Below are 15,006 nucleotides of genomic sequence, written 5' to 3'. Positions count from 1 at the left end.
TAGTCATTAAAATGGCAGATGCTGTCCGCTGTGCCACTTGGAAGGAACCTCAGCAAAGAGACTTTTTCCTTGTCTAGTTAGGTCAGGAGTGTCAAATGCGATTTCATTGATGGCCGCATCAGGGTTGTGTTTGACCTTGTGGGCTGGGGTGGATGTGCCAAGGGTGTCTGTGGCCAGCTTCAAGTCACTCATGTCAGGGGCGGCTATGGTGACCTGAGCACTCTGCCAGCAAAAACAGGCTCCTGAGCTCCCGTTTTCAGCTGCGACAGCCTCCTGCATCCCTCTGCCACGAAAATGGAGCTTGGGAATGCCTCCTACGGCCTCGCAAGCTCCGTTTTCAGCTGCAATAGCCTCCTGCAACCCTCTGTCAGTGAAAACAGAACTTGGGAGGGCCGCACATAACCCTCTCGAGCTCCGTTTTCGCTGGCAGAGGCACTGTGGGCCGGTCCACTGTTTCCAGAGCAGCCCTGCGAGCCTGATCTAAACCCCTTGCAGGCCAAATCCAGCCCCTGAGCCTTGAGTTTGACACCCCTCAGTTAGGTCATCCGTGTTCAGCATTTGGGAGATGCTTGACTGGCAGGAATGCCAGTTTTGAACCAATACATTACATTGCGTTATATCCCTGCCGTAAAACATTACACTTCTTGTAAGTGCTTCTTCCTAGGTACTCTGCTCTTCTCTATAAGCACCTTCTCCCATCCAACACCAGCTCCATTGCCAAGATATTTGAGGCCCAGTCACAGTATAGGCTGGGCTTTCCCAACCTGGCATCCTCCAGAATAACAGAAGTTGTAACTTCAAGACATCCCGAAGGCACGAGGTTGGGGAAAGTGAGGCAGACCCTATTCTGCCCTCCATCTTAACTCGGAACCCAAACCCCACCATTCATGCATAGAGGTACACAAAGACCCTGTTTTAAGTTTCTAGTTGAGAATGGAGCTGCCTCCATGCTCCCCTCACCCAGTTTGATGATGCCGATCTCCTGCAGATCCTCCCAAGTGATATCGGTGATAAAATCGATGTTCTCGTAGCCATTTTCCACCAGGACTTTATAATACTGTGCCAGACCAATCATGGAGAGCCAGAGAGCCAGGTTTGCCTGGGAAGGACAGAGGATATAATAAGCCAGAATTTCTCAACATTGGTGACTTGAAGAGGTGTGGACTTCAAGTCCCAGAATTCCCCAGCCAGCATGGGATTCTGGGAGTTGAAGTCCACACCTCTTCAAGCCGCCAAGATTGAGAAAGAGTGTAACAAGCCATTTCACAGGGCAAAAGGATGCAGCCCCAGACCACCCCACCAGTGGAGTCCACCCGCCCTCCTAACCATCAGTATCCAATCGGCACCTTCCGTGTTTTCTGTGTAGTTCATGTTTTTTTTCCACATTAAACATGCAGTTGTAATCTGAAAAGACTCGGAGGAATTTCTGACCTCTTCCCCATAATTAAAACAGCCTTGAAATGCTACTCTACCCATCGTCAATTAGCAGAACTCCTGGGAGAATTTTCAAATTATGTCTGCTTAATTAAGAGTTTCTGCTGGACTCTTCGAGCCTGTTTATTGCTTTCTGCCAGCTGGGAGGGGAGGAATCGTGACACTTTGTTCTTCTGATGCCAAGAAGAATAAAATTTTGGTCCTTGATTTACAACCACAACTGACCCACAAAGTTATGCTGCTAAGTGAGAAATTTGGTTTTTTTCCCCATTTTACATCTTGCCTGGGGACACGGCAGGTGTCATAAATATGACCCAGTTGGCAAATATCCGAATGTAAATCACCTGACCTTGGGGATGCTGCAATGGTCATAAGTGTAAAAAATGGTAATCTTAAGGTCACCAAATGAACTGTTGTAAGTCGAGGACTACTACGATTCTATGTCACTTTAAAAGAAATGGAAAGCAAAGTAGACAGGTAGACCTTGACTTACGACTGGTCACTTAGCAACCATTTGAAGTCATGACAAACCTCTCTGGGAGTTGTTATATCCCAATTCTGCAGTTCCCATAGCCACCCCACCCCTCCTAGAGTCACATGACCTCATTTTGGGACACTTGGAAACCAGCCCGCATTTTTGACCATTTGCAGCATCCTCTGGTCACATCATCACGTTTTAGGATGGTTTTGCTGAAAAACGGCATTCCGGTTTCTAGCAAAACTGACCCATAGTAAACCATTGGTTCACTTAACAACTGCCGCAAAAAAATCAGGCCAGTCACATGGGTGATCAAGTTTACCAGCCGTCATGGTTTGCAATGTTAGGTAGACTCCATTTTGGTCGTAAGGCAAGGTCTACCTGGAAGCCATTCAGGTTTTACTCCCCTACGGAGGGAATCGGGAACTTAAAACGAGGTTCTCTGGGAAGACTGCTGAAGGAGACTGCTTGTCATTTGTACAGGTGGTCCTCGACTTTCAACCACAATTGAGCCCAACATTCCCATTAGTCAGTGAGACACGAGTTAAGTGAGTTCCCTCCCATTTTACGACCCTTCTTGCCACAATTGTTAAGTGAATCACTGCACTTCTTAGCAATATGGTTGTTAAGTGAATCTGACTTCCCTATTGACTTTCCTGTCAGCAGGTCACAAAAAGGGATCACATGACCTCGGGACACTGCGACTGACATAAATATGAGTCGGTTGCCAAGCATCAGGATTTAGATCATGTGACCACAGGAATGCTGCAATGTTGTGAGTGTCAAAAACGTACAAGTCACTATTCTCAGTTTTTGTAACTTTTGAACAGTCACTAAACGAACTGTTATAAGTCGAGGACTACCTGTATTTGTTAAATGGAGGTGACCTGCATGATTCTCACAGAAGAATTCTAGCAATAAAGGAAAGTCTGAAGCATAACATCGCCTTTCCCTGAGTTGAACCAAGGTGTGAATTCTGCTTTTGGATGGTCTGCGGAAAAGCAAAATCCCTGCAGTGCTTCAGAGACCACGCCAGAAGCAGATACAAAATTGTGCAAGTCACCAGCAAATCAACAGTTAAATCTGCTGCTGACATACTCTGGGATTTCTGGACATTTTAAGTTAGTGTCAATCCTGAAGCTGATCTGACCGAAGCCATTTTGAAGCTTCAGTGTTGCCACCCTGGAACTGAGGGATACGGAGGGGGGTGGAATAGGAATAGCTGGGGTTTTGTAGCCAAAACAAAATACTTTCTCCTGAGAACCAAGGACAGTCTCGCACCTGGTCAGAGAGAGAGGAGGCATGGCATTACCAGGCAACCAGATGGCACTCTGATTGGACCCTGTGGCTGATTGTTTGGGGAAACTGTGGTTTGTTATGTGAAAACCACGGGAAACTTCAGAGTTGGTTTTCACCAGAACTGTGCTAATATGATATATCCGATAAAGCTATTCTTTGAAGAATCCACCTGCCTCAGAGTTTTGTTTGCTATGGGTGTATTACTTGGAACCCTGACAGTTAGGGCTTCCCATCTCAGGGCGATACACCTGGCTTACACCTCCCCAACCCCAAATGCAGCAAGATATGAGGCCGCTCACTGGCTTGTATTCTGGAAGCCATTCGGGAATGTTCAGGTTGTTGATCTCAGAGGCAATCTTCTTTCGGTGTCCTGGCTTGGTAACCCCAATGGCCGTCAGGTCCTACCAAAAATAATGACTCCATCATTCGAGCCCCAGAAAGCAGCAAGCACACATTAAAAACCTCAACACTGTTGAAACTAGGAATCAATACAATATTTGTAGCTCAGGATTGAATTGTGGGGTCCTTGGTGCTCCCTGACCTTGGTTGTTTTCTTGCAGACGTTTCATTACCCAACGAGGTAACATCACTGCTGGAAGACAGGAGGGTATGCTTCTCATATTTTTTTCTTTTATATTAGTGCCTTGCCCTGTCATTGTTGGTGGGAGTGCTCTTGGTGGCTCCTTGATTAGGTTGTTGTTTATTGATTGAGTTGGTAATTCCTTGATTGGAATATTGCTTTTTTATTGTTGGTCTAGTGTTAATCTTGATGATAATTTCTGCTCATCTGGCTGTCGATTGTTGGCAAGAAGGTGTTTTGGTTATTTTGTTTCCTTTTTGGCTTTTTGATTGTCTCATTTGAATGGTATGTAGATGTTGTTTATCTCTATGTGTATGTTGATGGCGGATTTCTCTGACTGCCAGGTGTTCAGGAATTGTGTAGTGCAGCGGTCCCCAACTTTTCCAGTTTGGCAGACCAGCAGGGGTTTTTTGCCCTCCCCAGCCCCCAGAGGGGATGGATCTGTGTGAGCGGCGGACGTGTATACAAGCATGTGTAATTCCATTTGCACTAGTATCCGCTGCTTATGCAAATAGAGCCTCGCACATGAGCTGGCACGCCTGCCATTCACGCAATTGGAACTGCAGGTCTGTGCGCGTTCGCTCTCTCCTTGGTGGCCCAGTTCTGAAATGGGCTGCGCCCCGGGGGGGTTGGGGACGCCTGCTCTAGCGTTTTTGGACTAGGTTTGGTCTGGGAATGGCTGCGGAGGCCCAACCACAGAGAAGATTAACTTGCACCATCACATGCAGTAAGGCAAAGTCAAGCTCGCTTCCCGGGATGTCTTGTTTCTTGGTCTTTTCAGGATACTTTTTCACTTCCCAGCCTAGCCAACCACTTTCACACACCTTCATTAGCCCTGAAAGTCATATTTCCAACCTCTGGTATTGGTTTCCTTATTCTTCACACCCTTGTCCAAATTTGTCACTCCCTCCCTATTTAGGATTACTGTATTTTTCGGAAGTGTAAGACACACCTTTTTCCCTCAAATAAAAGGGTGAAAATCTAGGTGCGTCTTATTCATGGAATACAGCATTTTTTGCCTCCTGAAACCCTGCCCCCTTCACAAAAATGGATGTGCGTAGGCTTTGGGAGGCTTGCAAAGTGCTCCTGGGGGCTGGGGAGGGCAAAAACAAGCAAAAAACAGCCCGGTTTTTGCCCTCCCCCCCCCCAGCCCCCAAGAGCACTCTACAAGCCTCCCAAAGCTCTGCATGCCTTTTTTTTTTTTTGCAAAGAACGGGGAGTGCAGAGAGTGCAAAAACATTTTTTTTTAATTTACCTCTTCAAAATCATGGTGCGTCTTATAGTCTGAAAAATACAGTACCATCCAGACTCCCTTGGGTGAGGTGGGCAGCGATAAGTAAATGAAATAAAATCCCCATTTACTTTTTCCAATCTTCTGTCCCTCTTTATTCTCGATCAAGTGTATTCTTGAATACACTAGGCCAGATTTTTCCCTTTCCATTTTTGCTTTAAAAAGGAGCTTTTGTGGGTCTTCTTTGCTTTCAACCTAACAACATGTCTTATTTACATCTTTCAAAATGTTGGTGCTTCATCTTCATGACTCTTTCAGTCTGTTGTTCTTAAAATATATTTACAGTGGTTTAGCTTCTAGCATGGGACACCATGTGGTCTTCCCAGTTCTAAGCCAACCTGATTCTTCTTTGATTCTGATACCAAACAAGCTCAAAGTTATGCGGTGTCCTCTGTCATGTCTTTTCAGGGCCTGGGCCAGCTACCCACTCTCCCACCCATCCGCCCAGAAATGTGATACATTAAGATTATTTGCAGGAGCACCACTTGAGTTGACATCTTCTAGCTGACCACGGTTGATCTTGTGAAAGAGTTAAGAAGAGTTAAATCCAGATGAGGAACAACCAGTCAGTTCTAGAACTACCAGCATGGCTGGGAAGACAAAACACATCGCAGAAAGTGTTGGCAGAGGGCAAAACGCTTCTTGCCAAAAAAAAAAAATCTGCTTGGGTGGATTTTGCAAATTGCCAGGAATGAAGCGGGACTCAAGGAAGATTTTTTTCCCTCCAAGAATGACTCATGTTCTATTTAAGTTTTTAAAAAACAGACTCCTTAAGCTCACTTTGGAGAGGAACAGAAGGTGCCTTAGAAAGGAAATTAAGCCTCTTACAATCTTACTGTGTTTCCCCAAAAATACGACCTATCCAGAAAATAAGCCCTAGCTTGATTTTTACGTTTGCGCCTAATATAAGCCCTGCCCCCAAAATAAGCCTTAGTTAAGACCCTTCCCCCTCTGTCCCACCGTCTGGTTGTACGAGGTGGAGCGAGGCGCATGCATAAAAATCAAGCTAGGGCAAGGGTGGAGCTGCCCCACGTACCCCACACCCACTTACCTCAGGGCCTCCCACACCCTGACATCTGCAGCTGCTTGTAGCCAGGTGCCGTATGGCACATCACACCGGTGCCACCCCTTGTGGCAGGAGGCCACATGGCATGTCACAACGGTGCTGCCGGTCGTGTGTGCAAGGACACAACAAACCACACGGTCTCCTGCCACAAGCAGTGGCACCGGCACAATGTGGCTTCTGGCCGAAAGCGGCTACAGAAGAAGTCGGAAACCAGTGCGCCTGGTGTCAGGGAGTGAGAGATCTGGCTGCGGTGGTATTAAGGTAAGCATGGAAGGCATCTCCTGAGAATAAACGCTGGTGCTTACTTTGGAGCCCAAAAGAAAATAAGACCAAGTCTTATTTTCAGGGAAACATAGGAATAAGTACAGATAGAGGTTTTTCCTATCCAGTCATGTCCAACTCTAGGGTGCTCATCTCAAGAGCTGGAGCTCATCCCATTGCGCAATGCTCGGGTCTCAAACCCAGGCTATCATGTTCAGCTTCTTAACCACTAATCTGTTGCACCCCAACAATCATAATAATACCTGCACTCTAAAATGGGGTGGTGGGGCTGTCCTCTTCCTTCCTACAGTTCCAGTGACAGGTATTGGAGCGAGGAGCAAGCGTCAGGTGAGTCATCAAAAATCAAGATGGTGGCATCAAACATTAAAAACAGGTAGAATTTTTATTCTGTCCCCGTGGTCCCCATCCTGCCTTTTTCAAAACCAGCCGATACCTGTGCATTAAGAGACCATGCTACTTTCTCTGCCAAACAAATGAGTTTAAAAAGTCTGTGAGGAATAAAATGCATCCAAGAACTGGGTTGGAGATGCTCCCACCCAAGGAGCTGCTGGCTGCGGTCAACACATTTCTATGAGCCGCGTTAGCTTTGCTTTTTAAAAAATTCTCACTTATAGAGTTTAAAAATAGAGCAGTTCTTTTAAAAAACCAATCAGGAGGCTCCCTCAGCTCCACCAGCCCTTTTCTGAATTGAGCACCAAGCAGCCAACTCCGTAGTCCTCCCCTCTTCCACCTCCCCTACCCCATTTTCCCCAGCAAGAGCCCTCACCTCGGGAGTCATCCGGCTGATCGTGGGAATGTCATAACCAGCGTTGATGAAGTTGGAGGCGTAGAGTTGCAGCTGAAACTTGTACAGCCACTGATAGACGGCCTCTGAGCTCTGGGTGGGAAGAGGGGGTGCAGGGAATTCTTTATAGATATTACATCTCTTTAGAAAACCCCAAATCACCTGTCTGAATGCCTGAGAGAGGCAGGTTTTGATCCCAGCAGTTCTTTTTTTCTTCTTCCTATGTCGTCTTCCTTCCAGCCTCGTCACTAAGATCCCCATCATTATTTTGGGATCTCTTCCTACCTACAGAATCTCTCTCCTGGCAAGAAATCAACCCGTTCCTAGCCCCAGCTGCAGTTTTCTCCCCTTCCTTCCTTCCTTTCCACACTTATTCAGTCTGAGGAAGGGGTTTAATGAGCCTGAAAAGGCAACCATTAAAAAAAAAAGTGGGGGGGGGGATCTCATACATGGAATCGTATCCTCAGAGCTCAGGCCAGCTGGGTCCTTTTCCAGAGCATCTTGACTGCCTCATGAAAAGCAGGGGAAGCCGAGAGAACCAAAGCTGCCAAGCAAAGCCTGCAGCCTACCCCAGATTACCCCCACCACAGGTAAATTGGGGGGGGGGTGCAGCCTAGTTCCTTTGGGGGAAGGGGAAGATAGAAGTGAAGGAAGAGCTGCCCTTCTCCCCCCACCGCACACTAACAGCCACAAAGCACCAAAGAAAACACTGCATTTGAAAACGCTTTGCATTTGGGGGCTCATCCACATTTCTGCAGCCTAGAGGTGGCATCCTTAACCAGGCTCCCCCCCTCCCCGCCGCCCTTTCCTCTCCTTTACGATAAGTTGGGAAAGTCAGATTGTACACAGAAGGGCTCCAAACTCAATTCCTGAGCCACGTCCTGTCTCTGAACTCTCCCAGGCCACCTTTGTGCCAGCTCCTTTCTCCAGGTTTTATTCAGAATTCCAAAATGAAGGAGACTTGTGGCGGGAAGTGGTGGTGGTGGAGAACAAGGGACAAAATGGGTGCTTCGTCTGTCCCTAAAAACACTCCCAGCCTCCCTCAGAAGCCCAACCAAACAGAGAAAATTACAGCTCCCCCAACCCCCCCCCCCCCCCGGGAATGCCATGGGCTACAGGGAGCCTCCGGGCACTCTTGTCCAGCTCTGTCCTGCTCCACCCGCTTTGGAAGCTGCTCGGGGGGTGCCCAAACTTGCCTTTCCCTCAGACTGCGGCTCCACCTTCTTGACCTGCTGCTCCCCATATGGCTGGGTGGGGTACGGTGCGCTGCCCAATCCTGGCGTCCGGGAAGAACCTGTCACAGAGCAGGCAGGAATTCTCAGCACAGCAGAACCTTGGGAGGCGCTCCCTGTGCAAAGGAGGCCCTGGGGACTCCCGTGAGCACATTCCCTGGCAGGACAAGATGGCCGGCCACAGGACATTGGGAGGAATGGACTAGTGTGCCGGTGCCACAGCACAGGGGGCTTGTCTGGGTGTGGGTGGCTGTCAGCCTCTAACCCCTGGAGCTGTGCAGGTGCTCTGTTTCCTTTCAAGCCAGAGAAGTCAGGAGCCCAGCCTCACTCGGGCAGCACCTTCCTCCCACCAAACAGGTGGCAGAAGATGAAGATGGCAGCCAAGGTGACCTTGATGTCCCCAAGCCATGTTCTGTCATCAAACCCTCAACAAGGACAACAACACTCCCAGTCCAGCTAACACGCAAGGCCTCCGGCTGGACCCAAGGGTTACCAAGACTTCCGGCATCAGACTGGAAACCACCCCTTGAACCTCGGGAGACCATGAGTGGGCCCAGAGCTTTCCAGCTTTGGGACTCCAGAGAAGGACAGCTCCAAAATTAAAAGCTGCTTCACAGAAAACACAGAGCCCCCCCCCCCCCCCCGGGCAGATCCACAACCAGGCCAGCATCTTGGAAGAACAATCCTGAACACAGATCAGAGCAGCCTGGTGGCTGCCTTCCGCCCCTCACTCCCAATTTAAAAAGCCCTTCCCCAAATGAAGTTCTAGACACTTGAGACCCAGGATCTCAAGAGGGAGGGCACCGCAGAAAGCAGCCCTTGCTGACCCCCCTCCCTTTTGCCCCCTCCTGCCACCCGGTAGCTCTTGAAACGCTCCATCGAGGGGTTGAGTGAGGAGCAGAGCAGCGATGCATTTGGGTGGGGGGGGGGGGTGAGAAACGACGCTCCCAACCCAACCGAAGGGGGTAGCAACACGAAGGTGGGAGACAGACTATCCTGCGATCAACAGCGTTCTTCGCACAGAAGGCAGCTTGCATGCTCAACAGAGGCAGGGGGGCTGTCTTGTTTTCCCTTGGCTGTCCTGCCCTCCCCCCAGCACTCCCCACTAACCGAAGCAAGCGAAGGGCTGGCAGCAGCAGCAGAAGGAGAGGGTCATGTTCTCCAGGAGAAGCCGCTGGGCCTGGGAATAAGAAACACTCCCGTGGGGGGACAGAGGGACCAGCTGTCCTCCGGAGCATCCACGCACCTGCGGGTGACTCCACTGCTTTGGCAGGCCCGTCGCTCACAGCAGATTCTTGCACAGACGCCTTCTGGGAAAGGACAGTTGCCAGCAGCTGAGAGAAATTGGGGGAGGAACAGCAAGAAAGCGTTAACCAGAAAAAAGAGCGGCAGGCAAGGAGGACTGGCCGGGGGGGTGGCGGGGGAGAAGAGAAAAACAGGGTCTCAGGAAGCCTGGAACCAACCGAGGGAGAATCAGGTGCTTTTCTCCCAGAAATGTGACTCAGTTGGCAAAAGTGGCAAGCTGCAGCATGGAGAACAAACGGGTGGCACAATGGCGCTGCCTGCTTGGCATTCGTGGCTGCAGCCGAGCCAGCTCGAAAAGAGAATTCTGGTGCAGGCAGGCTGCAAAAAGGGCGATTTGGGAGCTAGCAGCCTGCCCCTCCTCCTCCTGGCCCAGTTTCCCCAGGGAAGGAAGGAGCCCCTTAGGGTCACTGGCCAAACGCATGGCATCGGAAAGGGCGAGCGATCCAATCTGAAGCCACAAGGGGGCAGTAGAAGACCGAGCAATGTCAGACATGGGCAGCTACTTGTTTGTTTTGGGTGGTAAAATTTATTGGCTGCCCATCTAACCACAGGGTGCCCATGGTCAGTCTTAAAAAGATTAAAAATATACCACTAGACAAGGGCCATTGGGCGAGACTTGCACCAGGCGATGGGCTGGAGCTCCCGATTTAGCTCCTCTGGGAAGCAGGGATTCAGGCTTACCTTCACTCCTTCTGAGCCAGGGTGAAGGGCCCCATGGCCTCCGCTTCCAGTGCTCTGCCCACTGCCTGAGCTCCGTCCACTGGTGATGCTTCCAGTGCTGCCCACACTGCTGCGGTCGCCTCCTAGCGACGGGAGGGGGAGGGAAAGACAGTTGGCAGGATAAAGGACAGCTCCGTCCTACGATGGGCAGTTTTGCTCAGGACTGCCATCCCCCACACCCCAACCAAGGACCGGACGGGATCCCATGTGTCTGTTTTCTGGCCACCAATATCCTGCTGCTGAAATTCAGGCAAGCAGCAGAGGACAGGTCAAATGGCCGTCCACCCAAAACAAGCAAATGGACCGGGGGGGGGGGGGGGGTTCCCTGTTCAGAAAATCCCATTAAACCCAAAATTCTCTGAGGGTCTTGAAGCCTTAAATGCCTCAAGGGGGAAATCCTTATCCTTATTTACTGCAGGATATCTTAAAATGTTTCTGTAAAGCTCCTTTAACAGATTAACAGACTTGGAAGGGACTTGGAAGGTCATCTAGTCCAACCTCCCTCCCAAGCAGGAGATCCTATATCATTTCTGACAGATGGCAGTTCAGTCTCTTCTTGAAAGTCTCCAGTGATGAAGCTCCCACAACTTCTGAAGGAAACTTCTGTTCCACGGGTTGATTGTTCTCACTGTCGAGAAATTCCTCCTTATTTCCAGGTTGAATCTCTCCTTGATCAGTTTCTGTCCATTATTCCTTCTCTGGCCTTCAGGTGCTTTAGAGAATAGCTTGACACCCTCCTCTCTGTGGCAGCCCCTCAAATATTGGAAGACTGCGATCCTATCTCCCCTGGTCCTTCTCTTCACTAGACTAGCCAGGCCCAGTTCCTGCAACTGTTCATCGTATGTTTGAGCCTCCAGTTCCCTTTCTTGAAGTAGAAGTTATAGGAGGAAAACCAGGCATCTCCCTCTACAGTACCCGGAGATCAGGAGGCACCTGGCAGCATTTTATGCAGTTCACAAACTTCATTCAGAGGCAGAAATGCTGCAGCTCCTGATTTCTTCGTTTTGGGGTCTTGACTTGCCCTCCCTCACTTTGTGTAGCGCTCCAGGTTGGAGAGAGGAATATTAAGGGAGGGGTTGTGCTTCCCCCCTCCCCAAAAGAGAGGAAATGCTGCTCTCATCTCCAGTTTCGCCTTCTAGTACAACAATTCTCCATGACCCCTCCCACCTTGCATCATACAATTGCCTCTCTCCATCAGCGAGCCACTGACCAAACTCCCCGCAGGACCTCCCCTCAAGAATGCACCCCAGCCCAGCCCCATGCCCCTTGAATCCCTGCAGCCAGCTTGTCCCCTTGCCTCCCTTCTCCTCCTACCTGCGAAGGGCTTCCGGAGCACCCAGATTTCTTCTGCAGGGGCTGGCGTGGTCGTAGAGCTGCCGGGGGACAAGTGGGAGGGGCTGGCATCCGACCCCCGGGAACCTTTGAGGTCAAAGAAAGCACCACGATCCAGAAAAAGGAGGGAGAGAAAAAGGAAAAGAAAGAAGTGAGAGAAGGAGACAATGTTGCATGACGGAGAGGGGTTTTGGGGGAAGTTTTGACAGCATCCTCTGGACCCCTACCAAACCCCAGACTGGAGGGAGTAGTAGCTTGTTGGAGAGGGTCTTGGCCTTTGCAACTATTGTTTGACCTCACAAAGTCCAAGGGCCGTGATGGCGCAGTGGTTAGAATGCAGGATTGCAGGCTAATCCTGCCCACTGCCAGTAGTTCGATCCTGACCGGCTCAAGGCTGACTCAAGCTTCTGTCCTTCTGAGGTCGGTAAAATGAGGACTTGGATTGTTGATGCCAAGATGCTGACTCTGTAAACTGCTTAGAGAGAGCTGTAAAAGCACGGTGAAGCAGAATATAAGTGCTATTTCTATTTATCTTTCTATCATTTATCTATTATCTCTCTATCTACCTCCCCCCCTCTCTCTCTATCTCTCAGGTCGTGATGGTTCAGTGGTTAGAATGCAGCATTGCAGACTGATTCTGCCCCAAGAGTTCGATCCTGACCAGCTCAAGGTTTGACTCAGCCTTCCATCCTTCCAAGGTGGGTAAAATGAGGAGAGATTGTTGGGGGCGATATACTGACTCTGTAAACTGCTTAGAGAGGACTGTAAAAGCACTGTGAAGAGGTATATAAGTCTAAGGGCCATTGTTATTTCCAAAGTGTGAAGCCCAGCTTGGCTACTGCTCCACTGGCATCCAGGTTGCCCCATCATATTTGTGGCCCTTGGGGACCAGGGCAGTAGTTCTCAACCTTTTCTTCACCATGGACATCATTTAAGTACTTTTTTCTGACACGGACCACGCCCACAGACCTCCAAGACTTAAGATTTAAACCATAACCTTTCTTCAAGCCTTCGTGGACCCCATGATGACATCGCACACACAAACACACACACACACACACACAGGGTCCACAGACAATAGTTTGAGAACAGTAGATTAAGGGAGCTTGACCAGGGCGAAGACTCTGCAAAGGCTACAGTCACCTGGTCCATACTTTAAGACAACAGATGGTTTCCCTAATTTGATCCTTGTGGTTCGCTCTGCACATCTGAAGCTCGGCTGTGGTGGCTGACAAATACCGATTAAAAGACCACATCAACAAGCTCTTTTTTTTAAGCAGGAAAACCAACGTAGTGTGAAAAAGTCCTTTTTCTGGCTCCTCTGTGGTCAGTCAAAGGCTCCTGGGGAAGAAAAATCAACCTCTCGGGGAATGGCGTTTGTGCAAACTAAATGCAGTGGCCATCCTGATTGTGTTCTTTGGGGCATTGAGCATCCCGGGGAGAGGATGCAGACCCCAGGGAGAAGCCCCTCCCTCTACTCTGGAGCCCCCCTACTGAAAGTGCTGGAGTCCAAATCAGTTCTGATGGAAAAACCCGGAAGTGAGTGCAGCTGCTGCACCACAAAAGACTTTGATTCACTTCCTCTTGTGCTCCAGCCTGCCTTCCCCGGTGTGGCACCATCCAGGTGTGCTGGCATTTTTGGTGTTGCAGTCCTAACGTAAATGGATGCAGCAAGATGGGAGCTCCAGAACATCAGAGGCCCAACCTCTGGGGATTGAGCTGGCTGGTGAAGAGGAGGAAAAGATCCTTCCATTCCCCACCATCCAGTCAGAGCTGAAGAAGCTTCTTGGATGGGAAGCGAAATGTCTTCAAAAGAAAAAAAACCAGAAAGTCCAGCTGCCTCTTGAAAAAGCACCTTTGGGATAACCCTGGATGACTGAGAATCTCCATAAGCATTCAGGAGGAAAAGAGAGTTTTCTGTCCATTCTCATGGAAAGTGCACAATGGTGCAACCCTGGCTCACCCTGTATTAATTGTAAAACAGTGTTTCTCAAAGTTGACCCCTTAAAGATGGGTGGACTTCAGCTACCAGAATTCCCCAGCCAACCAAGCTGCCATTCTGCTGGCCACGCATTGCAAGCTGACAGCCTGACATTAGCAACTGGGGGAGGACAGATTGGGATGTAGGGAGGAATTGGGGGGGGGGAATCAGAACAGTGGTGGGATACAACCGGTACGCCCTGGTACGGGAGTACCAGTGCCTGCTGGGAGCACCAGGAACCATTCCAGTATGGTGCTCCAGAGGGCCCACCCGCCTGCCCGTCCTCCTTAGCGGTATTTGAGTCGATCGGGGCTTACACACACGGAGCATACAGCGCCTTCATGATGCTCCGCTGAGCAGCTGCAGCATCATGGGCAGTAATTACGCATGCAAGCGCTGCATGCGTGCATGTGGACGACGCCCGGCCCTGTTGCACTGTACCGGTTGCAATGGGATCCGGAACCCATCACTGAATCAGAACCAAGCTGGGCGAGGCAAAGGCATGAGACTCACCAACCAGCCCAAGGTCAACCACAAAATGCAGAGCTGAAAAGCCCACAACCTGAGGGTCCGTTGCCCAAACAATACAGGACACATATTGGACAGTGACTGATAACAGGGGGATGGCCAGGGAAAATGGAGAGTTCATTGTATTGTTTAATTGTATTGTTTGCACACAAAAACATCAGATCCAGCTTTGCTACTTCTGTAAGCACTTAAGCTTACTCTTGGTGAACCATGGGCCAAGAGTCCTTCTTTATTAAGATGATTGAATGGGATGGTTGACATTACACATCTTCAAGATGTCAAATTTGAGAAACACTGGATTTAAAACACTTGTGAAAACAAGACCCCAAATCCTTGAAGAAGAATCCAGGACGTGTGAGGGTTGGTTCGGGTAGTGGAAGGTTAGGGAAGGGAGATGACAAAATGATAAAGGATCGAGAAAACAAAACAGAAACCAAGGCTTACACACTTGCTCTCACACCCCTTCTCTTCTCCCAGGACATCTGCAGGGCATCGCCAAGAAACTCAAGAGAGCCATGATGGCATAACAAGCAGACAGAGATTTGATTGCATTATGGTGGCGCCATCTTGACTTTTTTTGACTATCCTCTGCAGTCTCTCACTTCTCCCATTTTTCAAACCACTCTCTCAAATTCCACTTCCTGTACATGTCTCCAAATTCAGCTTTCTCCTGGAAGTATTCCTGGCCCTCCAG

General features: G+C 49.5%; 1 protein-coding gene across 1 annotated transcript in view; it reads right to left on the bottom strand.

The window, feature by feature from the left end:
- CASKIN1 (CASK interacting protein 1) overlaps positions 1-15,006 on the bottom strand; it is a 40,090-nt gene that overhangs the window by 10,396 nt on the left and 14,688 nt on the right. Inside the window, 8 exon segments of the mRNA XM_032230241.1 lie at positions 961-1,099; positions 3,511-3,612; positions 7,197-7,307; positions 8,411-8,508; positions 9,693-9,780; positions 10,433-10,554; positions 11,786-11,827; positions 13,509-13,526. Coding sequence (XP_032086132.1) covers positions 961-1,099; positions 3,511-3,612; positions 7,197-7,307; positions 8,411-8,508; positions 9,693-9,780; positions 10,433-10,554; positions 11,786-11,827; positions 13,509-13,526 — 720 coding nt within the window.

Source organism: Thamnophis elegans, chromosome 14 (genome assembly GCF_009769535.1).
Source record: "Thamnophis elegans isolate rThaEle1 chromosome 14, rThaEle1.pri, whole genome shotgun sequence".
In the NCBI taxonomy this organism is placed as follows: Eukaryota; Metazoa; Chordata; class Lepidosauria; order Squamata; family Colubridae; genus Thamnophis; species Thamnophis elegans.
The sequence above is the reverse complement of the archived record's forward strand: the minus strand, read 5'-3'. Positions and strand labels throughout refer to the sequence as shown.